The sequence below is a fragment of the Filobasidium floriforme genome (genome assembly GCF_021052385.1).
Source record: "Filobasidium floriforme strain CBS 6241 chromosome Unknown HD553scaffold_18, whole genome shotgun sequence".
Lineage (NCBI taxonomy): Eukaryota > Fungi > Basidiomycota > Tremellomycetes > Filobasidiales > Filobasidiaceae > Filobasidium > Filobasidium floriforme.
In genome coordinates this window covers 333633-359629 of record NW_025763639.1, presented here as the reverse complement: position 1 = coordinate 359629, position 25997 = coordinate 333633, and the positions used below count along the sequence as shown (strand labels likewise).

At 51.7% G+C, this 25997-nt stretch overlaps 7 protein-coding genes across 7 annotated transcripts; 6 read left to right on the top strand and 1 right to left on the bottom strand.

Annotated features, from left to right (window-relative positions):
- Positions 1-438: 438 nt before the first annotated feature.
- HD553DRAFT_344168 (uncharacterized protein) lies at positions 439-857 on the bottom strand (the record flags this gene model as incomplete). Its single annotated transcript, XM_046182956.1, has 3 exons — positions 439-589; positions 658-720; positions 787-857. The coding sequence occupies 3 exons, from the start codon at positions 855-857 to the stop codon at positions 439-441; spliced, it is 285 nt and encodes a 94-aa protein (XP_046034717.1).
- Positions 858-1979: 1122 nt separating this feature from the next.
- Positions 1980-5236, top strand: HD553DRAFT_344167 (P-loop containing nucleoside triphosphate hydrolase protein; the record flags this gene model as incomplete). The annotated part of the gene is made up of 10 exons (XM_046182955.1): positions 1980-2001; positions 2067-2232; positions 2361-2730; positions 2812-3279; positions 3366-3431; positions 3503-3568; positions 3665-3691; positions 3758-3778; positions 3835-4024; positions 4107-5236. 10 exons carry the CDS (start codon positions 1980-1982, stop codon positions 5234-5236), a joined length of 2526 nt encoding a protein of 841 aa, XP_046034716.1.
- Positions 5237-6382: 1146 nt separating this feature from the next.
- HD553DRAFT_315591 (DNA topoisomerase) lies at positions 6383-10449 on the top strand. Its single transcript, XM_046180512.1, has 18 exons — positions 6383-6601; positions 6666-6785; positions 6846-6929; positions 6989-7167; positions 7238-7407; positions 7477-7717; positions 7775-7856; positions 7924-8060; positions 8132-8544; positions 8607-8785; positions 8858-8983; positions 9040-9346; positions 9409-9587; positions 9648-9710; positions 9768-9938; positions 9998-10073; positions 10142-10171; positions 10228-10449. The coding sequence occupies exons 1-18, from the start codon at positions 6521-6523 to the stop codon at positions 10338-10340; spliced, it is 2751 nt and encodes a 916-aa protein (XP_046034715.1). The 5' UTR covers positions 6383-6520; the 3' UTR covers positions 10341-10449.
- Positions 10450-10519: 70 nt separating this feature from the next.
- On the top strand, positions 10520-14352 carry HD553DRAFT_315589 (putative general RNA polymerase II transcription factor). Its single transcript, XM_046180511.1, has 16 exons — positions 10520-11090; positions 11155-11229; positions 11284-11392; positions 11455-11818; positions 11884-11945; positions 12007-12164; positions 12225-12335; positions 12393-12486; positions 12551-12770; positions 12830-12945; positions 13004-13192; positions 13258-13377; positions 13441-13534; positions 13591-13715; positions 13772-14061; positions 14123-14352. The coding sequence occupies exons 1-16, from the start codon at positions 10648-10650 to the stop codon at positions 14217-14219; spliced, it is 2667 nt and encodes an 888-aa protein (XP_046034714.1). The 5' UTR covers positions 10520-10647; the 3' UTR covers positions 14220-14352.
- Positions 14353-14456: 104 nt separating this feature from the next.
- On the top strand, positions 14457-18906 carry HD553DRAFT_315585 (uncharacterized protein). Its single transcript, XM_046180510.1, has 9 exons — positions 14457-15350; positions 15430-16699; positions 16761-17249; positions 17308-17451; positions 17512-17844; positions 17906-18016; positions 18078-18164; positions 18232-18579; positions 18637-18906. Exons 1-9 carry the CDS (start codon positions 14614-14616, stop codon positions 18691-18693), a joined length of 3576 nt encoding a protein of 1191 aa, XP_046034713.1. The 5' UTR covers positions 14457-14613; the 3' UTR covers positions 18694-18906.
- Positions 18907-19853: 947 nt separating this feature from the next.
- Positions 19854-23384, top strand: HD553DRAFT_325483 (uncharacterized protein; the record flags this gene model as incomplete). The annotated part of the gene is made up of 7 exons (XM_046181619.1): positions 19854-20759; positions 20836-21276; positions 21359-22336; positions 22410-22549; positions 22629-22707; positions 22775-23042; positions 23113-23384. 7 exons carry the CDS (start codon positions 19854-19856, stop codon positions 23382-23384), a joined length of 3084 nt encoding a protein of 1027 aa, XP_046034712.1.
- Positions 23385-24221: 837 nt separating this feature from the next.
- On the top strand, positions 24222-25245 carry HD553DRAFT_325482 (uncharacterized protein; the record flags this gene model as incomplete). The annotated part of the gene is made up of 4 exons (XM_046181618.1): positions 24222-24670; positions 24723-24866; positions 24964-25101; positions 25182-25245. The coding sequence occupies 4 exons, from the start codon at positions 24222-24224 to the stop codon at positions 25243-25245; spliced, it is 795 nt and encodes a 264-aa protein (XP_046034711.1).
- Between the last annotated feature and the right edge of the window lie 752 nt (positions 25246-25997).

Here is a 25997-nt window from a genome sequence, read left to right as displayed (position 1 = left end):
AGTCTCCCAGTCAGCCAACCATGCCCTCAACAGGCTATGCAGGGTCGAACAATCCGCCCCAGTCAAAGCCGCTGTCTCAGGCAGAGCGAACATCGACCGACTACGAGCCAAACCTATAGTAGACGCGGAGATTAGAGAAGAGTTGTTGGCTCAGCTCCATGAGACGCAGAAGGAGGTTGACAGGTTGAGGCAGCGGCGGGAGATCGATAAAGTTGTCGCCAATAGGTTTGGCAGAGATATCACGGACTGAGCTGTATACTAGGCGGATCGTTTCAGGCTTCTGTTGATATGTACGAGTATGTTTGTGATCGCTTCCATTCTCGTCACCGGTCGGAGATCGGCGAGACAGAAGGTCGAGACAGCGACCCATATATCGTCAGCGAGACATGATATATCTTCATAGATTGCATCTACACGGCGGGGAACCAAGATCATCCTCTACTCAGACTTCAACTTCTCGATCTCCTCTACCCTCTTGTCAACGAGGCCCGTCTTGACGTCCTTCTTGGACACCTTCTCTCCAGGAGGATCTCCCAATCCGTTCCAATAACCTGCCTTCTTCGTGACAATTTCATTTTCGAGCATCCCCCTGTTTATGTGATATGATGTCAATTGTGTTCGAAGGCAAGAGACGGCAATGGAAAGAACACCACTCACTGGCGGACGGGGGTGTTAAAGGCCGTGGGCTTGACGTGACCTTTGAGTTTCGCAATGCGGGAACTGAAAGCATGCAAGATATGTTAACGTAGGTAACAGACGATCGAAGCAAGTGGGGTGCAAACATACCTGACGTCGGGCTTGAGGGGAGTCGCAGGGTTCGTGTTGACCTTGTCCTCGGGGGGGTTCGGGGCGGACATGCTGATGATGCGAGCCAATATGAGAATCTGACGCGGTGATAACTCTTGGCAAAGACTTTGCTCACTTGGCGTGAAGTCAAGCTTACGTAAGTACAGGGAGTGGTATCGGAAAGTAGGTGGAAGATGTAAATGACAGTATGGGAAGGGTAACTTATAACTTACGGATCGCACGACGTGGTGACCACCTATATATATTCCACTAGAGGAATGTCGGGGATCACGGATTGACAATCGGCTTTGATCCTTCTAAGGATCTTCCGGTCATCTCGGAGCATGGAGAGACCATGTGGGGCATACACCTCGATCCACGATAGAAGCCCTTGATCGCCCGGTTGATTGTCTCCCGCGACTCCATCTCAAAGGAGTCTTCCATTCAGGGGTTACCCCGTTTCAATTTCGATCGACCGCGCGCTGAAGAGGAGTCTTCCATTCAGGGGTTACCCCGTTTCAATTTCGATCGACCGCGCGCTGAAGAGGAGTCTTCCATTCAGGGGTTACCCCGTTTCAATTTCAAGTTTGTGTCAAAGCTTCTCCCCCTTCACCCCTGCGCGGCCCGGGTTCCGGCGATTGAACGCTTGATAGCTTGATCAAAAGGACCCCTCGCACTCGCGTGTCAAGATGAAACGCAATCAAATAGAAGGCCCGGATGTGCGGATCTGACTTCCGCTCCACAATCACAGAAGCCGTGAGGATCGGCAAGGGAGGCGAGGGGGACTTAGGGGTCTGATGCGCGACTATCCGTTGCCCGTTGTCGCCCGATCAACTTGATGATCCTCTCCCGATTGAGATGGGCTTGGATCTCACGGCGATCCATCAAATCTCACCCGATCCCGCTTGGATTTTGGGTTTTGCCCCTCATCATCAAACATTTCTCTGCCATCCTCTCGCCCCATGCCCTCCATCAATGAAACTTCATACTTCTATGACATCAGCATGGGTAGGTGCCCGCTGGACAAGCTGGGTATAACACCAACAAGGACTTCAAGGGGATGCGATCGACTTGTCCCTAACTATTGCTTGAGAGATATTCAAATCGACCTACTATCTGCAGCTTTAGCGCTCTCTGATTATCCGACATCAAACAACCCAACGTGAAGAAACTTGCAAGACTCTCTACGCCAGATGACTCTGGTCAAGCAGACACGTGAGTAGCCGTCGGGGGTTCATCGTCCAAAAGCGACCTAACGTTGGTTTCTTCAACGAACCCAGTCAAGGAAAATGGACCTTCCCGTCAGGCTTGCGAGATTTCCGCCTCGTTGAAATTATCCTTCGACAGAAACGAAATCTACCACAAGCTTGGGAACAATGTGTTAATTACGGTCAATCCGGGAGGAATCCAGGCAGGGACTATCTCTTCTAAGAGTGAGGAGGTTCTGTGAGTCCCCCAGTCTAGCCTGACCCGACGACACCTCGCTACCAGAAAGAAAGTCGTTACTTGACTGACTTTTCTTTCTTTCATCTCGTGCCGATCCATTCGTTCCCGGTTTTTTCTTGGGATGACAGGAGAGAATACATGGAGAAGTTTCTAGACCGAACGTTGAAGAGTAATCGAGATGATCCCAACCCATCCTCTTTAGATAACGACCAAGCTCTCTTGTCGTCAAAGATGGCCTACACCATTATAGCCACGGGAGTTTCCGGCTCGGGAAAGACCACCATCCTTCAACACCTCCTTCGTCTGATCCTGGGACGAGATACCAACTCCGAGCTGCAAAATTCTGCGCCACAAACGTCGGAGTGTTCAAGCGGTGCCGACTCACGAATGCAAAACGTGGTCGAGGTTTTGGAGAGGGACCTGGTCATCGTAGAGGCGATGGAAAACACTGCCACCCAGAACAATACGGATTCCAGTCGATGCGGAAAACTGATCAAGGTGAGTGGGGGTCCCTGCTATCAAAATCGCGTTCAGCCCTTCTCACGATTGAACGTTCGCGTGCATTATTTCGTACTTTAGGTCGAGGATATCGGAACGAGCAATGTCCGGTCCACAATACAATGTCTTATCCTTGAAGGCTCTCGACTTCGACACCTATGTCCTGATCCGAACAAAAAGGATGACCCAGAGCGGAGCTTTCATATATTTTACTACCTTCTGGCCCACGGCCACAAAGCTTTGAACTCCATTCAAGATGCGTTCAAGGGCAAGTACGACCAAGTGACAGCGGCCCAGGGGTACGAACGGGTGAATGCCGCCATGCACCAAAGAAAGCCCCCATCTATAGTCGCACAGACTTGGGACGTACTGGCGGCGATTCTTCTCCTTCTCTTTTCGAGACGGTCCGACGATGTGTGGGTAGCTGAGGCCAAAGAACTATTGGGGATACCAACAGCTTTCGAACTCGTCCCATCCAACACAAGCCCAGCCGATACTAGGTCGAAACTTTTGCAAATCAGTATAAATCTCTACCGCCGGGTTTTTTCCGTGAGTCGGCGGCCTGAACAAGCAAACGAAGTCGACTTGTTTTCTTTCACTGATACCCTGAATACGGAATGTGGTTATCGGACTAGTTTTGGACCAAGAACAAGGACAAGAAGTCCCAGGAGACGGGTCTTGTCATCAATCTTCTTGATATCGTAAGCCAGGATGTCTCGATGTGATGGCCCCACACAACGCGCCAACGTCTTTGATTGCTCCTTGTCAACAGTGTGGCTCCGAGGTTCTTGGCATCAATCGACTGGCTCAGCTGATCATCAACCAGTGGAACGATAAGGTCGGTCTGGGCCGCGATTCGAAGCAGATCTTGCGACGACACCGCGACGACACCGGCTGATCTCGATCGACTCGATGTTGTGTCTTGGTATTGCAGATTCAGCAAGAGGCGAGTTGTCTGCCAGTCGGTTCTATGAACAATCCGGATGACTGATCAGGCCTTTTTCCGGATCCCGCATCATCATTCTAGTACGAGACCATCACCCTACATGTATGTCCCCTTGACTTGATCAAGTCGACGAATTGCTGACCCCCTAGCAAACGCAGGGCTTGAACGATGAGCCGGGCCAGTCTCGGCTCAGGTCTCCTCCCGACGGATTCGACAACTTGATGGACCTGTTGAGAGGAGAGATCGACGAACAGCGGTTGACAAAGTGGTTGAGCGAGAAGCGTCAAAGGGAAAAGAAAAGGTTCAAACCGGACACGGATGACGCGGAAGACCCGAGACTCTGCATCAGTTAGTGATTTGTATACCGCCTCGCACACTAACACGGGTCGCGCTGACGCTAAACCAAATTTCTTGTCATAATTGCTCTCAGCTGGTGCAGGCAGTTATACGATGATGGTCAACCACCTGTCTGGGTCTTCCGTACTGTACAATCATGGAGACATCCCTGCCGAGAATCGCGACACCAAAATACCAGAGGTCATTCAGGCTTGCAGCCGAGTCCGGGAGCTATTGGTGGATGAAAGAACGCCAGAAAGCAAGGCAGTCGCCACCATCGTTTCGAGAGCAAACCGAGACTGGGAAAAAGTCAAAGAAGCGCTCGCAAAGTCGAAAGTCTTGTTCATCAAATGCATCAAAGCTTCGGCCACTTTGAGGCCTTGGGACTTCGATACCGACACTGTTGCACATCAAGTCGACAGCCTGGCAATAGGGCGGACACACGATTTTATCAAATCCTTGGGTATGAAACACTCGGATTCGTCAACTAATTTCATCTGCAAGTACATTCTTGCGACGGGTCGAGGGTCTCAAGCGGCGAGGACGCGCAACGATCGTCATTCCCAAATCGAGGCGTTCTTCAGGGATATCGGCCCTGTAGACGGGCAGAAATGGACTCAGCAATTCATCAGGCAAGGCGACTATATCCATTGGTCAGAAGAACTTCACGGGCATCTTCAGCGACTTGTCGCAGTTGCCGAACATGCCCGTTTGGCTTACGAAAAGCCACACATAAACAAACGCTTCATCGAGCCAGTGAAGACCATTGCCGAATCCGCACCTGTCAATGCGTTCAAGCTGCGCGAGGCGATTCGATGGTACACGGCCCGTCTACAAGTCGATCATCTTGAGTGGATCTCGGAGTTCGAGCAAAACCTAGAGCCTTTCGAGAGCGTATTCAAAACCGAGATGGACATCGCTCTTGTGCTTGACGCAGACGAGGCCATGAACGCCGCCATCGGCAGCACAATTGATCGTATCCTTTCTGTGGGCGACGTTTCAAAGCTGGACATGGTCTGTGTTGCGGTATGCGCTTTTTTGCGCAGACTCGACAGGACCGCGGACGGAAAAGGGAGTCTTGTTGGTCGCCGTATTGCGGAGAGGTCCGCGACTCTGCTTGGCGCCATCTTGCTGGCTCACCATAGTATTCTGGACCGTTCTCCTGATCTGCAAGCCGCCGTTGAAAGGTTTAGCGATGGAGTGACGAGAGTTTTACAAAAATAATGTACGAACACAACATGTAGTAGTAATCCCAGCGAGACTTGACGCGCTCAAAGCTGGATGATCCACAAAACCGCTGTTCTCTTCTCCTCAACACTGTTAGTAGCTCTTGCATGGGCGTTGGATGGCGTTCGTTTGCAAGATGTCTAAGTTCGAGCCCGACGAGAATCAGAGTTCCAGCAGCCCAAGTGGTTGCGCGCGTTCGAGAATACATACAGTATACTTGACGGGGTATCCATTCAAACGATTGGCACATCATCTTAGCGATAGCAGACGCCGCAGTGCGAACTCAAAACAAGGACTGCCTCAGCTCAGAAGAATGACCAAGACGCTTGCGTGAACGACCTTGAGAATCGAGTCCGAAGAAATTGGATATCTCCGTGAGGACGGGGTGAATGTTACGAACATTGTAACTACCCTCATGGCACAACAGCACGACGATCACATCACCAACCTCCATGATGTTGCCAATAGCATGCTAGAGTAGAAGGAGGGGCCTGAATCTAGAGCTGACAGCGTGTGGACCGGGATGATCGGCGCAAGCAGATGAGATACAGTCGGAGAGGGCACATGAGATTTCAACAATAGCAGTCCCAAATACTTGAGGCCAGTTTGAAATTTCTTTGGGATCATAGCCGGCTTGAGCCTTTCAAATGCTACTCGGACTGGATGATAAGGGTAGAGGTAGAGGTAGAGGTAGAGGTAGAGTTTGTATTTTCGCAGGTGAAGTGGTACACCCATAGCTTCCATGATACATATTTATTGGTCAAGAAGATCTAGCCCGACAGATGGCGGACGTCCATCGCCTTAGCGATCAGCTTGCCTAGAACAACGGCTCCTGAGCAGAGACTTTACTTGACCCTTGAGAACTGAAGGCTAGGTCTTTCTTGAGGTCAAGGCCCGAGAGCAAGGAGTCAGGGTGGAAGTGAATCAAGAGGCCGCAAGGCGCAAAGACAAGCGTTCAAGCAGAATCCATTCCTCACTGGATCACTGTCGGACAAGTCCGTTCAGCTCAATTACTTCCGGCATGTCGGAGGTAAATTGCTTGTGCGCGTCGCCCCTCTGCTCGGTCGATCGATGTTCACTTGACCGAGGGCATGATGCAAGAAGTCAAGCTTTGGGATTTGGGGTATGTGTACAAGTTTACGAGGTCCGAACTTCTTCTCGAGTGTCGAGAGTTATATTCCCAGGCTCGCAAGACTATGAGGTCTCCACATCCGGCCTGCACTTAGGAAATCTAAACGGAACGGCTGGACCATCAAGGGTATCGCTGTTGGAGCGAGGGCCATGAAGATCCTATGTGTGGCCGAGAAGCCTTCGATAGCAAAGAGCATCTCGGAGATCCTGGCTGGCGGTCAACGGACGGCGGTCAGTCGGTTCATATGCAGCAATAAGCCATGCGCTGAATTCGGATGTTGCTATGGCTTGACAGAGACGCTCAAGAGCTCAATATATTCAGAACTATGACTTTTCCTATCAACTGGCCGGACCTCTCGGTCGTTGTCATGCGGATTTTACGATGACGAGCGTTCTTGGTCATTTGACATCGTCAGTAAGTTACCATACACGGTTCGAAAATATCTGCATGACATCTGAGCACGTACTCTTACAGGACTTCGAAGACCGAGTCAGGAAATGGCACTCGTGTGATCCGTTCCAGCTGTTTGACGCTCGTATCGAGACGTATATCGACGATGTCAGTATTTCAATCACTAGCATCTCTTTCCATCCTCCTGATCGTCTGGTTGTTTCTAGAAACTCAAACCGGTGGCTCAGAATCTGAAAGAAGAAGCTAGACGAGCGGACATTCTGATGATCTGGACGGATTGTGATCGAGAGGGAGAACATATTGGCCAGGAGATAGTCAACGTCTGTCGGGAGGTCAACGCGAGACTACGTGTCAAGCGGGCCAGATTCAGTGCGATTATCCCTGCGTGAGAGCAACAGCATCCTTGGGTGAGGTGTGGCTGGAGGCTGACCTGCTTCGATACGTCATGTTTTCAGCCAGATTCATAGGGCTTGTCAGAACCCGTTCGAGCTGGATGTACGACAAGCGGAGGCTGTGGACGCTCGAATATCGTTGGATCTGCGGCTTGGGGCTGCTTTCACGAGATTGCAAACGATGACACTGCAACAGCGGGTACCTGATCTCGATGGAAAGGTCATCAGCTACGGTACGTACACGCAGATAGCGAGGTCTGTCATCAGCGTCTGAAGCTAACGAGCTGTGCTCACATATCTAGGCCCCTGTCAATACCCCACTCTCGGATTCGTCTGCGATCAGCATTTCCGAGTTCAGAACTTCGTTCCCGAGACGTTCTGGTACATCTCGGTCGGATTCGAGCGGGACGACAACAACGTCCAATTCAAATGGTCTCGAGGACATCTGTTTGACTTCGAGATGGCAGTCGTGCTTTATGAGATATGCGTCGAGTCGCCCATGGCTCGGGTCACGAACGTGAAGACCAAGCCTACGCAAAAGTGGTGAGTCGGTTACTGCGATGAACCAGAGGGACTGTGTGTTGATCAGCTTCTTGACAGGAAGCCTTTACCGCTTACGACAGTCGAGCTTCAGAAGTCGGGATCGCGACTGTTACGTCTAGCGCCCAAGAAGATCCTTGATGTAAGTCCGAATGATGCAACCCTTGTTTGCGAGTTGAGCTAATTCTCATTCTGATCCACGCTTTCAGATAGCCGAAAAGCTCTATCAACAGGGGTTTCTCAGTTACCCTCGAACGGAGACGGACCAGTTCGACAAGGATTTCGATTTTATGAGTTTGATTAGGAAACAGGTCGCCGATCCGGCTTGGGGAGGGTTCGCTCAGAGGTGAGTTCAAGTCCAGGTAGGTGACAAGTACCTCAGAAAGCTGATCCTGCTCAATCCGATATCGTGAACAGACTCGTAGACGGAGACTTTGCGAGACCTCGCAATGGCCAAAAGAACGATAAAGCACATCCCCCGATCCACCCTACAGCGCATGCCGGCAACCTGCAAGCAGACGAGAAACGAGTTTACGAATTCGTGACCAGGAGGTTCCTCGCCTGCTGCTCAACCAACGGTGAAGGACAATCTACCAATGTCGATATCGAGATCGCAGGAGAAAAGTTCACCACGTCCGGTTTAGTCATCCTGGCGCGGAACTACTTGGAGGTGTATCCTTATGACAAGTGGGCAGATTCGTACCTGCCAAACTTCCAGCAGGGAGAGCAATTCATGCCGTCTTACTGCGAGTTGAAGGACGGGCAGACGGCAAGCCCTGCCTATCTGACAGAAGCGGATTTGGTCGGTCTGATGGACAAGAATGGTATCGGTGAGCCAGGACGATGTTTATGTCGATTGGCTTGAACTCATCAGGGTCCGTGAGATTTCTAGGTACCGATGCGACTATCGCCGAACATATTGCCAAGATCATCGAACGGGAATACGTTGAAGCGAGACAGGATCGCGGAGCTAAATACCTCGTCCCATCTGATCTCGGCATCGGCTTGGTGGATGGGTACAATCAGATCGGGTTCGACAGATCGCTGACGAAACCACACTTGAGAAGAGAGGTCAGTGAGCGTTCAGTGACTCGGCTGTGCGCTGCCGATTTCTGAACAAGGTATTCGCTCTATACTTTACAGACGGAACATCGAATGCAAATGATTTGCGATGGAGTTGCGACCAAGAACGAAGTCCTTCAGGATAGTATAATGCAGTATCAAGAGGTCTACATCAAGGCCAAACGAGAATTCGAAACGGTGGTACAGGTGAGTCCAGCTAGACTTTTACAGTGCTTCAGATCGTGCTAACAGTCTCGACACAGAGTGTTGGGCGTTACATGCAGGAACAACCTGCGCGAGCAATACGAGCGGGAAGGCCCGCCGGTGGAGGCGCACCTCGAGGTAATCGGAACAATAACGATGATAATGACGATGATGATGACGATGACGATTTCGGACACGATAACGGACAAGGAGGCGGTGCACGGGGACGTGGGCGAGGGCGAGGCCGAGGAAAGGCTGGAACCACGACCAAAGCAAGGAAGCCGGCTGCGCCACGAGGAAGAGGTACAACTACGAAAGGCAAGGGGAGTACCCGGAAGGATCCCGATGACGATGATGACAATCAAGGTGAGTAGCGACCTTCCGTTGTGCATCTAGTCCGTCTAATCGGTACTCTGATCCGTACGCAGGCCCCGCTCCAAAACGACCTAGGACTTCTGGCGCCAATACAGACAATACCGGTGGTACTGCGCCTGACTGTCAATGTGGTGCTCCAGCGAAACAACTCGTAGTGAGAAGAGAAGGTGCAAACAAGGGTCGTCCATTCTGGACATGTAGCAAAGGTCAGGACGAAGGTTGTGGGTTCTTTGTGAGTCAGACTCGTCCAGTAGCGAATGGATACCGAACTGACAAGGTGCGGCTTATAAAGGAATGGGCCGATGGGTGTGAGAATGTTGCACCTGCTCCACGCCGTACAACATCAGCCGCTCAGGTATGTCCCAATTTTTCGTGGCCAGTGGTCAAACCTAACGGTTGTGCATTCCGCCAGAATCGTCCCGCTCCTCCGCTTAGACCACCCAGTCGACCGGATAACAAGGGCCCTCAATGCAGTTGTGGCATGCCAGCTGTCCAGCGAACCGTTCAGAAGGCAGGCCCCAACCAGGGTAAAACGTTTCATACTTGTTCTAAACCTCAAGGCGAGCAATGTGGATTCTTCGAAGTGGGTTGGCTGTCCACTCAAGTGCTCGAGATGGCAAGAGCTGATCTAACTCTATCCAGTGGGACGACCCTGACGGTCAAGCCGGAGATCGGGGGAGGGGCGGTCGTGCGGATGACGGGGGAGGTCAATCAGGGGGTAAGTCTTCAGGCTGATCGCCGCTACGAGCAACTCCGCTCACCAGGGATAACATTTTTCCCGCTCAGACTGCTTCAAGTGTGGACAATCCGGACACTGTGAGTTCAAGGGCAAGAGCTTGGTATATTCAACAGCAAGCTTACTCCGCTTCCAGGGGCGAGCGCTTGTCCAAACGAGGACGGAGGAAACAATCGAGGCAGGAGCAGTAGGGGAAGGGGTGCTGGTGCGAGTCGTGCACGAGGCGGCAAGAGAAGCAGAGGTCGTTAGACTGTATGATACAGCTGTAGCCAGAGTTATATTCGACAGACGTTGTATAGGGGTCTTAGTCATGCATTGCCCGCCTTCATGATTGCGGAAGCAAATTGGATCGATCGCCACAGAGATCAAGAGCCCTTAGCCTGCTCGAGCTGCTGAGATGTCACTGATATCTCCAGCTACGCAGCTATAGACAATCAGTGTCAATCTTTGTACCATTTATTGTCTCATAATCCTTCTACACACTCGTGCGCTTTCCAGGTAGTGTCTATAGCTCGACATCGGTAGCCCTTGCCATCTTCAGCGGACTCACAACGTCATGTCCTCGAGCGAGGATGGGTTCCTCGACCCGAATGCTTCGGACGACGAAGTCATGGCCGCAAGCGGCGACTCCGACTTCGAAGACACCCCTCGGCTCAGGACTCGCCAGAAGACAAACCCTAAAGCCGCAAAATCGAGCAAATTCACTCACTTGACACAGAATCCGGTCACAGGCAAGAGGAAGCGAGCTCAAGTGGTAGCCAGCCCCATCCCACCGAGGCAAGAGCAGGGCGAGCGGAGAGGGATGTTTGACGATGATGATGAGGAGAACAATGGGGATGAATATGATAGCGATGATGAGGGGCCGAGGCAGATAACGGGTAGCGAGTTCTTGACCAAGCTGCTCGCATGGAAAACGAGGCCCGTCAAGGATCTCGGGGGTCTTGAACTGAAAGCCGACCATACTGCCAGACCGTTATGGATCGACAATCACGGCAGAATGTGAGAAGCTGTGCATTGTTGTATATCCGTCCCCTGCAATTAACATTACATGCCAATACTCCAGTACGCTTGAACGGTTCTCTCCAATCGCGGAACAGGCTCAAGACTTTCTCGTTGCTATCGCTGAGCCAGTCTCCAGGTAAGACCTGGTTACAGAGTCGCTTGCCTTCGTCAGCTCAACTTGATGTTACAGACCCACATTCATCCACGAATATCGGGTCAATGAATACTCGCTCTACGCTGCCATGTCGGTCGGACTCGAAACGAAAGATATCGTCGAGGTGTTGAGCAGGCTATCTAAGGTGAGGAGAGTCGATCGATTTCGGTAGAGCTATATCGGCTCATACGAAGACTCTCATCACAGACACCATTACCACAATCTCTCATCCGGGATATCCATCGATGGACAGCAGCCTACGGGAAAGTCAAGCTGGTTCTCAAGCGGAACCGTTACTTTCTCGAATCTTCGGTTCCCGAGATGATACAGCGCTTGCTTGCCGACTCTCAAATCCGAGCTTGTCGAATAACGCAAGTGCAAGGGGATGATACCAGCAATCTGGTCCATGGTGTAGAATCAGCACCTAAACCGACCGCCAGTGGACTGCTCATTCCCGGTACTACAGAAGCCCGACGGGCGAATGCTTTGGCAACAGGGCAGAACGTCGAGGACGCACCAGCACATGAAACGGTCGACGACGTCTTGGGTGCCGTAATCGGGCTAGATCGAGGTCGGTATATGAAATTTATGAGGAATTGGCCTCTTACTTATTGTTTTGCCTTACTTCTCGACTAGCCGACGAGATGGATGAGGATGACCAGGTCCAATCATTCGAGATTGACGGCGACAGGATGGAGGCGAGTCGTATTTCCTGTGTTACCTGCGCGAGCGACACTTACCTTGGTGCACATGTCACAGAAAGTCAAGAGGCAATGTCAGGAAATAGGCCTCCCTGTGCTGGAAGAATACGATTTCCGAGCCGACAATATCAACCAGAATTTAGAAATCGACTTGAAACCGATGACGGTCATTCGTTCTTATCAGGAAACTTCGCTCAGTAAAATGTTTGGAAACGGGTGAGTTCGATGTGGACTAGACGGCCAGCCGAGGCTGATCCGATGCGGCTTGCCTCTTAGACGTGCGAGATCTGGAATCATTGTACTGCCGTGTGGGGCAGGGAAAACACTGGTCGGCATCACTGCTGCCTGCACAATCAAGAAGAGTGTTTTGGTGTTGTGTACATCCGCGTGAGTGTGCAGATCGCCTCCCAAAGAACTCTTCTTCTGACAACCGCTGTGTTTCAGTGTTTCTGCGCAACAATGGAAACAAGCCTTCATTCAGTTCACAAATATCCAGGACAAGCAAATCTCGATCTTCACATCGCAATCTGCTGATATGGTGAGAATGAAGCTGCTGTTACGTATGTGATTACCTGCGAGACTGACGGATACATTTGTTACAGTTCTCGGGAGCCGACTCCGGCGCGGCTGGTATTGTCATTTCCGTCTACAGTATGGTTGCATTCACCGGGAAACGATCACACTCGTCGGAAACCTTCATGAACTTCTTGAAGAGTCGAGAATGGGGTCTCTTGTTGCTTGACGAAGTGCACGTCGCACCAGCCACAGCTTTCAGGAAATGTGTCGAAAGTTTGAGGACGCACGCGAAGCTCGGCCTAACAGGTGAGTTGAATGAATCCAGCTGGAGTATGGCAAGATTTTTGACGACAGGTATTATACAGCAACACTGGTGCGAGAAGATGATAGGATTTCAGATCTGAACTACATCATCGGTCCAAAGCTATACGAAGCCAATTGGATGGACCTCGCGCAGAAAGGGCACATCGCCAACGTGCAGGTAGGTCTATAAACGGACGCGGTCAGATTTCGAGGTTTTGATCATTCGCTTTTCTTAGTGTGCGGAAGTGTGGTGTCCCATGACACCTGAGTTTTACGCCGAATATCTGCTGGCCAAAAGCCGAGCCCGAATTGTTATGCAGGCCATGAACCCTAACAAGTTCCAGGCCTGCCAATTCCTCATCAACTACCACGAGCGACGTGGAGACAAGATTATCGTTTTCTCGGACAATGTGTACTCGCTAATGGTGGGTCATCTGGAAAGACCCTTTGATCGCGAAAGCCGGTGCTGATGTATCTTCGCATTTATCAGCAATACGCGCAAAAGCTGGGCAAAGCTGCTATTCACGGTGGAACGGACGAGCGAGAACGAATGCGTATCTTGGCCCGGTTCCAGCATGATCCCAATATGAACACCATCTTCTTGTCCAAGGTCAGTCCAGTTTGAGCTTGTTATCCTTCCCGAGACAGCATGAGCTGAACGAGATCTGAACAGGTCGGAGATACCTCTATCGACCTGCCCGAAGCTACTTGCTTGATTCAGATTTCGTCCCATTACGGATCTCGAAGACAAGAGGCTCAACGACTCGGCAAGCACAACTTCAATCTAGAAGAGACCTTCTGCTTACCTACTTGATGCATGCAGGACGTATTTTGCGAGCGAAGCGAAGGAATGATGAAGGTTTCAATGCCTTTTTCTATTCGCTAGTATCGAAAGATACTTCCGAGATGTACTACTCGACCAAGCGGCAGGGTTTCTTGGTCGACCAGGTGAGCCACCTCGGTCCTTGAGTTCAGGCGATGTCACTGACCTCGATGGGTGTCAGGGTTATGCATTCAAGATCATCACCGAATTGCATGGTATCGACTTGCTCCCAGATCTCGTCTTCAAGACCCAAAAAGATCAGCTCGAGCTCCTCGGTTCGGTTTTGAACGAGACTGAAAAGGTCAACATCGAGATGGAGGATGAAGAGGATGCATACGACTTTATCGACAATGCTGCTGGAAAGCAGCGATTCGGAGGAGGTATCAAACCTGCCAACCGAATGACCGGAAGCATGCAGAACTTGGCCGGAGGATCGATGATGACTTATCAGGAGAACAGCATCAACATGAAGTCAGTGATGGGCCTAGTCTGTCAGTGCTATTAACCTCGCTGATCAGCAATCGTTTTACAGTCGGCGTATCAAGAGAGACGACCGGGCCGCTGCCAAGTCTGGGAAAGGAGCGAGACACGAGATTTTCAGAAAGGACAAACGGCCACGCCAAGATTGAACGTAGGCGCACGCTTTTCCTTGCGATCTTCAACCTAGCTATGCTTGAGACGACTGTACATCTCTATACTTGAGCCCGTGACCATGAACTGTATCGATATCATCTCGTTGTCAGGCTGGACCTGCACCGCGGAATCAAATTTGACCCGGGATCGTCGTCGAAATGTCAACAAGTAAACACACACAAGTTGGGACCTGGAATGATGATCCATCATACATCATGGTGCACTGATGTTATCGTACCCTTACACAGCACACTACAGTTCAACTCCAGCAGATACCGACATCAAGCATACCGAGCCGACTTCAGCTCGTGTGGAGAACAGCACAATACGGGGTTCAAGCCTCATCGCGCATCGATCTCGCACCCTATCGACCTAGAAATACCTTGACGCATGTCTGCCATACCGACACCCAAACGGCTATCTTTCGGTGGTGGCGGAGCCAATGCAGGGACACCGACTGCAAAGGGAAGAAGAGTGCTAGATGATCCTGAAGCCGGAGCTGCTTTTCAGGATGTGATGCGATCGAGGCCACCATCGAGCTTGTCGCATTCCGTTCGACCGCCATCGCGCTTGGATCAGAGCCAGACTGCAGATCTAGCTCAGAGTACAAGCTCATTACCTGTTGGACCTACAAAGACACCGGCCGGAGCAGAGGGATTCATCAGCAAGTATGGAAATGTCAGTCTTGGCATGGGCAGTCCGGATACAGCAAGCCCGAGGACACCTGTTCCGGCTAGTCGTCGAGCCCCATCGGCATACCTGAGGCAATCTGTACTGTCTTCCGCGAACAATGCTACACCGTCTCGAGCAGCAAGCTCTTCATTTCGAACCCCTACAGCCAAACCCCGATCTTCACTCAGCGCCCAAACTGCCCCTATGGCACGTACAGCGTCCACGAGCCGGCCGACCACCCCGACAACCGAATCCAGGAGACGTGCTATGCCTCCACCCAAACGTGAAGAGTTTCGAGCATCGGTTGGCGATCACGTCTGTATAGCGTCTTTGGGAAATTTTGAAGGAAGAGTCAGGTATATCGGACCGATTGAAGGCAAGGTCGGGACGTTTGCCGGGATCGAGCTGGACGCAGGGTTTGCCGGCAAGGGCAAGAACGATGGATCGGTTGCCGGGTGAGTCGGAGTCACAGAGATATAGATCGAGCATCATGCATAAACGTCGTGCTGAATTTGACCTTTTTTCGGACCTTAGTCAGCAGTATTTCTCGTGTCCACCAAATTGCGGAGTATTCTCGTCGGTAGAAAAGCTGTCACGGGTACAGGTCCGAGCACCGTCCGTCGCCTCGTCTGTCAGGTCGAACAGTACTGCGGGACGAGCGACTCCAGCCCTGCCATCCGGAAGGGCTACACCTTCTGGAAGAGCTACACCCGCGCTATCCATCGCATCCGGCGCTTCTGGTCGAGAAACACCCTTCATTCAAGAGGATTCTGAGCCGGAATCGGATCATCATCATAATGGTATGCCGCCTCCGGCTCTGGTCAAGTCTACCCGGGTCAACCAATTGTCACGCCCCGCCGGAGACAATGCGATGACTCCGAGAAGTCTCAAAGCGGGAGTTGTGGACAGTCAAGCGACCCTACAAGGCAGGTTGACAGAGGGGTCGAGGGCGAGCCGGTTGGCGGGGATGAGAGCAAACCAGTTGACGGGGAATCGGCTGGCAGCCCAAAAGGCAATGGATGCTACAGCGGATTCCGTGAATGGAGCCACCCCACGACCACTTCGACAGTCGATCGGTGGACCGGGATTATCTGCACCTTCGACTCCAAGTCGCGCTGTCAGCATGTCGGCGGCGCGGATGAAGAGCCGGCAGAGCATTGGAGGTGCCTCTTCTACCCCTAAACCAGCGCTCAAAAGTGGTAGAATGTCGGTGTCTGGGAGGCAGTCGGTGGTACACGATTCGATGCCACCTCCGCCATCTCCAAGCAAGTACGGTGCACTGAGCCGCTCGAACACGTCGACCGAGGTGGCTGAGGCCAATCAACGTGCCGAGCAGCAGCAGATGATTAACGTCGAACTCTTGAACAAGATTGACGAATTGCAGAAAGAAGTCGCCGCTGCTCAGGCTGAGCCGAAGGGGGGTGATTGGATCAAGATCAAGAAGGAACAGGAACAGCGGATCAACGATCTGACGGTGGCACAGGAGTTCACGTCGCGGGAAGCTTCTGCCGCCGCGATCAAGGCCGAAGAATTGGAATCCCAAGTCAGCGACACCCAAAGACGACTCGACGCATCTCTTGAAGATCTAGAAAGGCTTAAGAGTAAGCTCGCTACAGCCGAGACCTCTGCCGAGCGTTCCAAGAAGGAGTTGCAGGTGCAGAAGGAGAGGTCGGAAGAGGAATACGAGTTGGGGATGAAGACGAAACGTCAAGAAGTGAAGGAAGCGGAGGCGCATGCAGAAGAGATCCAGAAGCGCTTGGATAATGAGCTTTTGATGAAGCAAGAGATGATCGAGACGGCTCAGGTGAGTCATGCGCCGAGTAAAAATCGCTCAACATTTAAGCTGACCGCGGATGTCTTGACAGCAACTCCAAATGGTATACGAAAAGAAGCTCGGAGACGCGCAACACAAGCAGTTCCAGCAAGATACCCTGATTCGAGACTTGGAAGACAAAGTCGCCGATGCTTTGCGCAAGCAAAACGCACCTGCACCATCCCCCTCGGAAGTCGCTCGCGAGGCAGAGACCGCTGCCGAGATTGAGAACGAGAACCTCAAGGCTCAGGTCGAGCATCAGCAGAAGAAGATTGCTAGTCTTGAGGACCAGATCGAAGAACAGCAGGTCCAAATTGAGAAGGAAACTGAGATCGCGCTCAAGAACAACGAGAAGTACCTCGCCAACGAACGAAAGCACAAAGACGATGTTTCGCAATTGCGCAGCGACATGGCCGCACTTCGAGAACAGTTGACAAAGAGTAAAGACCGTGTAGCGGATCTTGAACATGCGCTCAAAGACCATGCCAAGACTCTGGCAGGAGCTCAAGCGGAGATTGAGAACAACCGTCTCGACCTAGCGGTGAGCCTATATTGTCGTGTCCGCGCAGCCTAGCCAGTATTGATAAGGTCATCTACAGGAACTCGAGAATATGCGAATGGCGCAGGGCTTGCTCAACTCAGCACAGAAAGAGCGCGATGCCTTGAAGGAGGAGATGATTCAACTCAAGGCTAGGGTGAAAGAGTCCGAGGCTAGCTCGAGTAACGAAGCGCGTATGGCAGAGGTGAGTCGCTTAGTCGCAAAGAGTAGTACTGGCGCACTGACAGAGATGTACGTCCAAAAGCTACAACAAAAGCACAGCCAGCTTGAAGCCAAGCACCAGGATCTCGAGACCGCTTACCAAGATCTGCAGACCAAGCATCAGCTAGCCTTGCCTTCCGCTGCAGTCAACGGTCAACGTGCTGGTTCCGCCGATTCGGACTCCGCCCGAAAGCCGAGACTCTCTGCTGGAGCAAGTGATCTCGAGAAGCAAGTGATCGGGCTGCGACAGATGATCGATGACCTGCAGAATGAGAATGGTGAACTATACCAGACGATCCAAGATCTCAGTGCGCAGATCAAGACATCCGATGATGACAACAAAGATCTGGCCATTGCCAACAAGCAGATCCAAGCGGTATGTCGATGGTGATCTGTAGCGATGATGCCCATACTGATGCCGGATGAGCTTATCACAGGAACTCGAGGCCTTGCAAGCCGCCATCGAGAGCAGGTTGGATCCTATGGAGAAAGCTAGCGAGAAAGGAAGCAGTGTGGCGGGCGATGATGCAGGAGAGGGTGCTGCCCAGGTATGCCAGCGTCATGATCGCCAACCAGAGTCGAATCGCTGATAAGTTGCGGTCGGACCAGGATATTGCTCAGCTCAAGAGGCAGATCAGCAAATTGGAAGAAGAACGCCACACTTTGCAAGCTGGCAAAGCCAAGGTGGTTGCCGACGTGAGTATTCCGTGGCATTGGCCTCTCCAGTCGACCGTGAAAGCTGAAGCTCAATTTGTTGATCTAGCTCACCCGCGAGATCGAAGAGCTGGAGACCCTGGTCGAGACCAAGATGTGGCGCGAAGAAGATCTCGAAGCGCAAGTGGCCGCACTTGAACGACAGATCAAGAATGACAAGGCCGCTACTGCTGCTTCGGGTCGCCGGGCCAACGCCGCCGTATGCGCCCTGTGCGACGGTCCTCATGACATCGAAGACTGCCAGAAATTCCGGGGCGACACGTCCATGACCGATGGTGAAAGTTCGCCCGGTCCCTCCCAGAACGGAGACTCGCCGCTGTTCTCCAAGTCCACCAACGTCTTGCAACTGGGCAAATCCAACCTGGCTCGTGAGCAGGTCTTCTGTGACAATTGCGTTGTGAGTCGGTGGTATTGCATTTCAAGACTTCCTCCCCTCACCATGCCCTCTGTATAGACTTCATCGCACCGCACCCAAGATTGTCCCGTAGTCGACGACGACGAGACCTTTTAAGAACGTCAAATGCTCGGAAAGCCAGCTGGAGAAGCGCAAGAATTTAAACGAACGCTGGATCAAGTCTTTGTACCATCATCCTTAATCTTGTAGAGACGCCCAGCAATGACAATGACCCCGATGTAAAAAAAGAATACGATCGTCGAGCGTCTTCAGCGGACTGAATAATATTCTTGGGAGCTACGAAGAATAATATTCACGGGAGCTACGAGATATCTCTGTGCGCCCGTGTGACGGATTCCATATGCTTATCGAAGGTCAACGCTTCATCTGCTTGAAATTGCATGCGAACGGTCTGACACGCCGAGAGTGGAATGATATCATTGCCTGTACTCATGGACTTGGCGCAACAATGTCGAATTTCGGCTGGACGTAAATGCGATGATGATCAAGCCTGATCTTCGGATCTGCTTCGAGTGCGACCGCAATGAGTCGTCTGTGTTCATGCGGAGGCCCTGACCTGTTTCAGCCACACTCATCAATGTCTTACACAACAACCTGTGCCGATGTACCTTTCCCGTCAATCGCAACATAAGCACCGAAGAAGCCGGAGGTGAAGGGAAGGCCCACAGGCAGACCGAGAAGATTCAGATACAAGCTGAAACGACCTTGCAAGCCATGGAGTCATTGCTGCTCGTTTAGGGATTTCATTCTTTACATCTCTTGTTATAAGTTTTAGAGCGATTTTTCTTTCACCGAGCTACAATGGTTCAATGGTAGAATAACCGCCTTCCATCTTGATATGGTCGACAAAAAAAAAAGGTGAGCCTTCACGAATACATTTCGTTTGGCTATGACATCATCAATTATTTATTATTATCGTTTGTATACTTTGGATTGAGACAGCGAGTACAAATCACAAATTACAAACCACTGCCTTCACGTCTAATACTGTTTGGCAGCTAAAGTGCCCCCCCACAAACAAGGGAGGAACACGCAACCCACACTCGTCCCAAGACCAGAGGACGGCGCTTCCCTTCCCTCACCTTCCTCAATACGTCCAATATCTTACCCTTTCTCCGTATGATCACCATCACAAACACGACCTGAACCTACGCACAAACGACAGCATCTATCTGGACGCTCAGGAATACCATCCTTTCGATAGGCAATCTCCACATTAGCGATCATATACACGCCACCAGTTGCATCAGGTAATCATGTCAGATAGGCACATCGTGCCCTTGTCCTGCGTCACCGCTTCGCCTGATGACCCGATCATTATTGCCACACCACCGCCAAAGGATGCAGGTGTGACCGCGGATCTGGACGACACCTCCTCGTCCTCCAGCAACGATAGCGACGAGGAGGACAGCGATGAGGACGAGGATAACGATGAAGACGCTCGCATCAGACGTCAAGAGAAGAGAGCTGGCAAAACACGGGAGCTGCTTTCTTCGAAATTCGGGCTTGTACAGGAGAAAAAGGTCAAAACCATCACGTATGATCAAATCACCGACAACCTCATCGAGAAGTTTGGTTCCTTGAAAGATTGGTCTACCAATCTCAAGAATAACCTACGCACCTGGCCATGTTCCCCTGCGAGACGAGTTCGTCTTCTTCGAACATGCCACCACCTCTGCGAGTTCGTTGCAGCCGCTCGCCCTCAGGACGTGGGTCGTATCCTGGACCGGAAAGGTTATCTAGACCGTTTCACTGAGTTCCTCGAGTGCCGTGCTCAGAAGTACCGGATCATCGAAGGTGAACACGTCTATATGTCGGCTGCCACACTCGCAACGCTCCGATGGGACGTAGTGTTCCTTGGGAAGTGGTCGGTATCGCCGGACTTGACACGCAACGAGGTCGCCCTGTTGTTGAAGAAGAAGACGTTCAGCATGTTGTCCCACTGCGTGGAGGAATACAAGCTTAAAACCCAAGTCAAATCACGTCTACTCCTTGGTACCCACGAGATCCGCATGTTGAATGAGAATCTCCTCTCGATGACCGAGGATATCGACACGGCTGAGTCTGAGTCGGTCTCATACGACATCATCTGTCAACAGCTAGTCCTCTACCTGACTTACCACTATACCATGAGCCGACCAGGCGCCTTGCTATCTACAAAGGTAAGTGGCCAAGCCAAGCAGCGACGATCCACGTCAAAGTTAAAATCTGACTGTACGCTTCGACTCTCATGAACAGGCTTACCCGAACACCTACCTCACCTGGCGTGACGTCGAAATTTCCCGGCGTTTTGCTCCTCTGGACGAACCCTCCGCCATCAACCCCGAGAAGTGCTACCCCAAGCTTCTCGGATGGGACGTACGCATCACTCTTCGACACCTCAAAGGCTACCAAACGCTGTCCTGCCTGATCCTGCGATACAACGTCAGATCGGTACAGAACGAATATAATCTGCCGTTCGACGCCGGGGTGATGTTCCTGGCACATGCATTTCGGTCCGGCATCATTGAAGACGACATCGACACTTTTCTGATGTCAGATAAGGTCGCTGTCGTTTTCAAGCCGGAGGCTTTGAGCCAGCCCGTGTTTCGTGCCCGCTTCTCCCGATCGGCTCTTCAGGTCGACAGACCCTTGACCTACGACGATTCTCAGAAGGCTCTTAAAGCGGCCTGCTACAGCGTGAGTATCAATCCAGATTATTGAAGTCTACCACGATATAATAGCTGACAGGTTGATCATCTCGTATCCTATGCTTTTGCAGACCGGTTTGATCCCGGACAAAACCCAGATCGTCTCGTCATATGGCATGCGTGCGTGGAGTGCCACCAAAGCCGCCGCATATTTCATGGGATATGATCGGACTCGAAAGGCATTGGGCCACAAAAAGAACTCTGCGGCGCTGGAAGACGTTTACGATCAGGCGCAAAACGCCATCGACTTTGCCGGAGCGATGATGGGTGAAAAAGCTCTTGATGTGGAACTAGATCGGCACCCTTACCAACAGGCCCCAGGACGAGCCGCGGCTCACAATTTCAAGCTGCGGGACGCCATCGCAGTCGATACCGAGTGCATCAATCTCGGCAAATACCTCATGCAGATCTGTTTGACTACCGGCTCGTCGATGTGGAAGCTCCTCCCATCATACCAGAACTGTTCCTCGATCGACCCTGCCTATGAGTTTGCGGTTCTCAGCAGCAAGCTCAAGGCTCGAAGCTTGGTGGTTCAGCGAGCAAACTCACAGGGATTAGGAGAAGATGTAACAATCGCGTTAGAGCTTAGTCACGCTTTCGTGGAAAAGAGAGCGGCCAAATTTGCTCAAGGCTCAAAAATGGTCGAGATCCTTGATGCGAGACTTCGCAGGGCTGATGAGGCACTCGGAAAGGATCTGACCGCCGCCCGGACAGCTCGCGAAGCACACCATGTGCCAACATCGATTGATCTTGACCTTCCCGAACCTGCGGCAGGCGAAGAGCCCATGGGCGATGACGATGAAGACGATGAGGATATGGAGGACGTTGAAGAGGAGATAGGCAACGAAGAAGATGAGGTGGCTAGGATGGAGGAGGAGAATGATGCTATGGATGTAGACGAAGGTCATGTCATTGCGCAGGGGAGCACCACCGCTAGTACTGACCCGCAAGCGCCATCCGCCTACATTGACGGGAGGCGAGACCAAATCGCTATCGCCATCAATGCGTCGCTGCCCCCGGATCTCGAAAAGTTTCAAGCGATCTGCGGGGTGAGTTTCAATGGGATTTGTCGCAGGAGTTTGTAGCTAATACTCTCGAACCAAACCTGTTTTATTCTTGCAGGCTAAAGTCCGATTGCTACGAACGCTGGTGGCTCTCGAGGATGATCTCATCGCCAAAAAGAAATGCCATCTTTGCCAAGCTGATGAAACCGTCCCTGAGACCGAGAAAGAAAATACCTATACTTCAAAAGAGATGTACAGGTGAGTCATGGCGTCGCCGTCTGCATATGAGTCGAGGAGAACCAAATTGACAAAGCACCCCTCCCGTATCATTGTACAGGCATCAAGTCGACCGTGACTACCACACTCCCGCTTTACGCATGGAACGCTTCCTTGATATCTCCCCTGTCCCTGGCTGGGTGAGTCATTACGCCGACGAGTTTCCCCTCCTCAAATCGGCTCATGACATTGTTTCTGCGTTTATAGATGACGGCTCTCAAGGAAAACGACAATCAAGATCCTAAAGCCTGCCCATACTGCATAGTGAACGGCACCCCGGACAAAAAGTCCTACCATGTCAGAGAGTATAAGCGAATCACAATACTATACCCCCACCTCGTCAACAAACATTTTGACGCCATCCCAAAGAAGCACCAGCTCTTTCTCAGAGAAAAGGTTTTGAAGCATTATCCTACATGGAGTGAAAGGAAGGAGGCTGGATGGACATCGGATCGACGAGTCAAGCCGAGTGCAGGTAAGACCACAAATTTCCAGGGCTGTTTGTCAATCACGCAAGCTTATCTTTTGAGATATCTATCCTGCAGGTTGGGCACCTCGGGGTGATACAATCGGCCGCATCACAGCGGATGTCATGGCCAGGGCAAAGGATGACCCCGCCGGCGAGCACATTCTGCTTCAAGGCGAAGTGGCCGGTGATCACTCCTGGAAGCGTCCAAGCATGCTTACCGCGGCTGGGCGCCTGCCTGGGACCGGTGACCGAAGCGACAATCATCTCGAATGGCCACATGATGACGAAGGCGCTTGGGAGGAGGACCATGCTTGGGGAGATGCGAGCATCTGGGCTCAAGATGATTAGGTGAACGGCCAGAGACGCAGAGAAAAGCAGAGAGGAAGGTTGCAGAGAAAACCAGAGAAGGCGGTACGGATGTAGTATGTCAAGATCCTCGCGGAGAGGATGGTGATGGGAGTCGTCTCCTGTCTATCAAGATCTCACTATGCCACCCGACCTGGAATTGGATGTTCTTTGTGCCAACGTGGTTGTAGATGGACATATGTCCAGTTGTCATGTCCGTGTTGGTGACACTCTGATGCTTTTTCGCTAGACCGGTATATATGTAGAGCACCAGCACACCAGTGTCCTGCGCGCGGGAGGATAGGGGAAACGACACCGGCATGCGCATCGTAAGAGCTGGATGAACCAATCGATAATACAAAGTACAAGCACTGTTGTTGCAACCTCATACACTGTTCCACATTCTACCATTACCATCAGACCACGCATACAACATGGATGCAACGAGCCACGAGTCCGCTAGTGCACCGATGGCTTCGCAACGAGGTTCGCAGCTTGGGGCCGGTCGCAAGGATTACATCCGCCTCTTCGGATGCAGAAGTAAAGAGCATCCGCCGATCTTATCGTGATCCCGCGATCAGCTAACTTTGGGCCATCAAGTGTCGGTATGCCTTTGGCTGCTCACTAACCTCAGCAACAGCTTGCATCACCCATTACCATCATCACCCATTACCATCATCACCCATTACCATCATCACCCATTACCATCATCACCCATTACCATCATCACCCATTACCATCATCGCCATCACCATCATCATTATCATCGCTATACTCCATCGACAATATCCTACACCTTAAGAGCGAAACCGACACCTACGACCTCACTCATCATCAATAATGGAGAGCGACGGCGACGAGACCCTTACCGACCTTCAGCCTCTGATCGATCAGGTGCAAAAGACCATCCCGCGGTCTGCTGCGAGCACCGGCGCCACTGCAACCAGAGCCAAGAGGGGGGTGGCCGACAAACCGGTGCAGAAAAAGCGAAAGGCAGCTGGCGATGATGAGGTGATCAGCGTTGACCACCAAGATGGGGAACAAGGAGGAGCGATTAATGAAGGAGCGGGAGCGGGACCAAGTAATACAGCCCAAGGAGCAGGTAATACAGGCGAAAAAGGAGCAGGTAATACAGGCGAAGGAACGACCAAGCGCGGTGGTAGGAAGAAACCTCTCGCCCTCTCGTCTGAGGAGTTGGCGTCGGCGAGAATTGCGGATCTACAGCTTATGACTACCGGTGCCCAGAAGTCCGAGTTGGCTTTGCAGTGGGAAGAGGAACAGATTCAAAGGTGAGGTTTCGACGGCTCCCGGAAAGGATAGACTAACTTAACCCAATCGCAGGGTCTATGCCGCTGCCCAACTCCACAACTTAGAGGAAAGGAACGAGGTCTTGCGCAAGCAAGCGAAGGCTATGGACAAGCACAACTCGACGGCGGTTTTGGAGATCAGGAAACTGGAGGCCGAAGCGAAATTGGCAGAATCTTTGTGAGTTTTCGGGGAACTGAGATGTACCGCTGCCAGGTCGCCAGCAAGTATAACGACCGCTTGCTCTCCCGCTGACGACCTTGTCAACGAGATGCAGGACGGAGAAGGAGGCGCTGAAGCATATTGGATGGGCTGATGTCAAAATCAAAGCGATTGAAGCTCGGATTGTCGCAAAGAGCAAGGACGATTTGGCGCACCAATGCCGATCTACGCTCAGGAAACTTATGCTAGAGCAGTGAGTTCCCCGTGGGCGGTTTGCCTACTGACTTTGCTCACTGACATCTTGACGCTGAACGGGTCGAATGGGACGATCAGGTACATCAAAGATCCGACTCCTCAAAATTTCCAAGCGCTCGGAATGGTTTACGCGGCCGATTGACAATGATCGAGCTGTACGTTTTTAGTCGCCAGGTCTCGCACAACAAAGGCGTCTGCAGGCTAAAACTCGAATTGCGCATAGTGATAGACACACACAAGCATTTCCTTTACGAACGGCAAGCATTTCCCTACACGAACGACAAACATTTCCTTTACGAACGGCAAGCATTTCCTACACGAACGACAAACATTTCCTACACGAACGACAAACATTCATTCAACAGGCCAAACGGTCAACCGCTCCTCCGTGGTCGGCACATTCTCTCTGGAGCACGCTACCAAATGTATCTAGCGATCACGATCATGTCATAGTTTGGAGTACAGATTAATGAACTTATACAAAGTATATCAGTCCCGGAAGGGAAAGCAATGACGAAAGCGACACGCGTGGGGATTTTCAGCGCGCTGAGCTGAACCTGCTTCTTTGATTAGACTTCTGCCTTGATGCGAAAACGCCTTGATGCGAAAACCCATGGTTACCCTGACTCATGGTTACCGTGAAAAGGGGATCGAAAGAAGGCAAGTCCCTCATGGCCCCCGGATATCAGTATCACCTCCCTTGCATGGAATAACTGCAACGGGATTGGGAGAGCCAGGATGGTAGCATCTGCTAGTGCAAGCGGATTGTGTAGGATCGTCTACATGCAGGGGTACAAAGAAGAGAGTAAGGTTGTGTAGGATTGACTACACAATTCTGTGAGAGGCTCGAGCTTGTGATCCCTAGGCGACTTTAGACAATGAGTCGATTCGGCG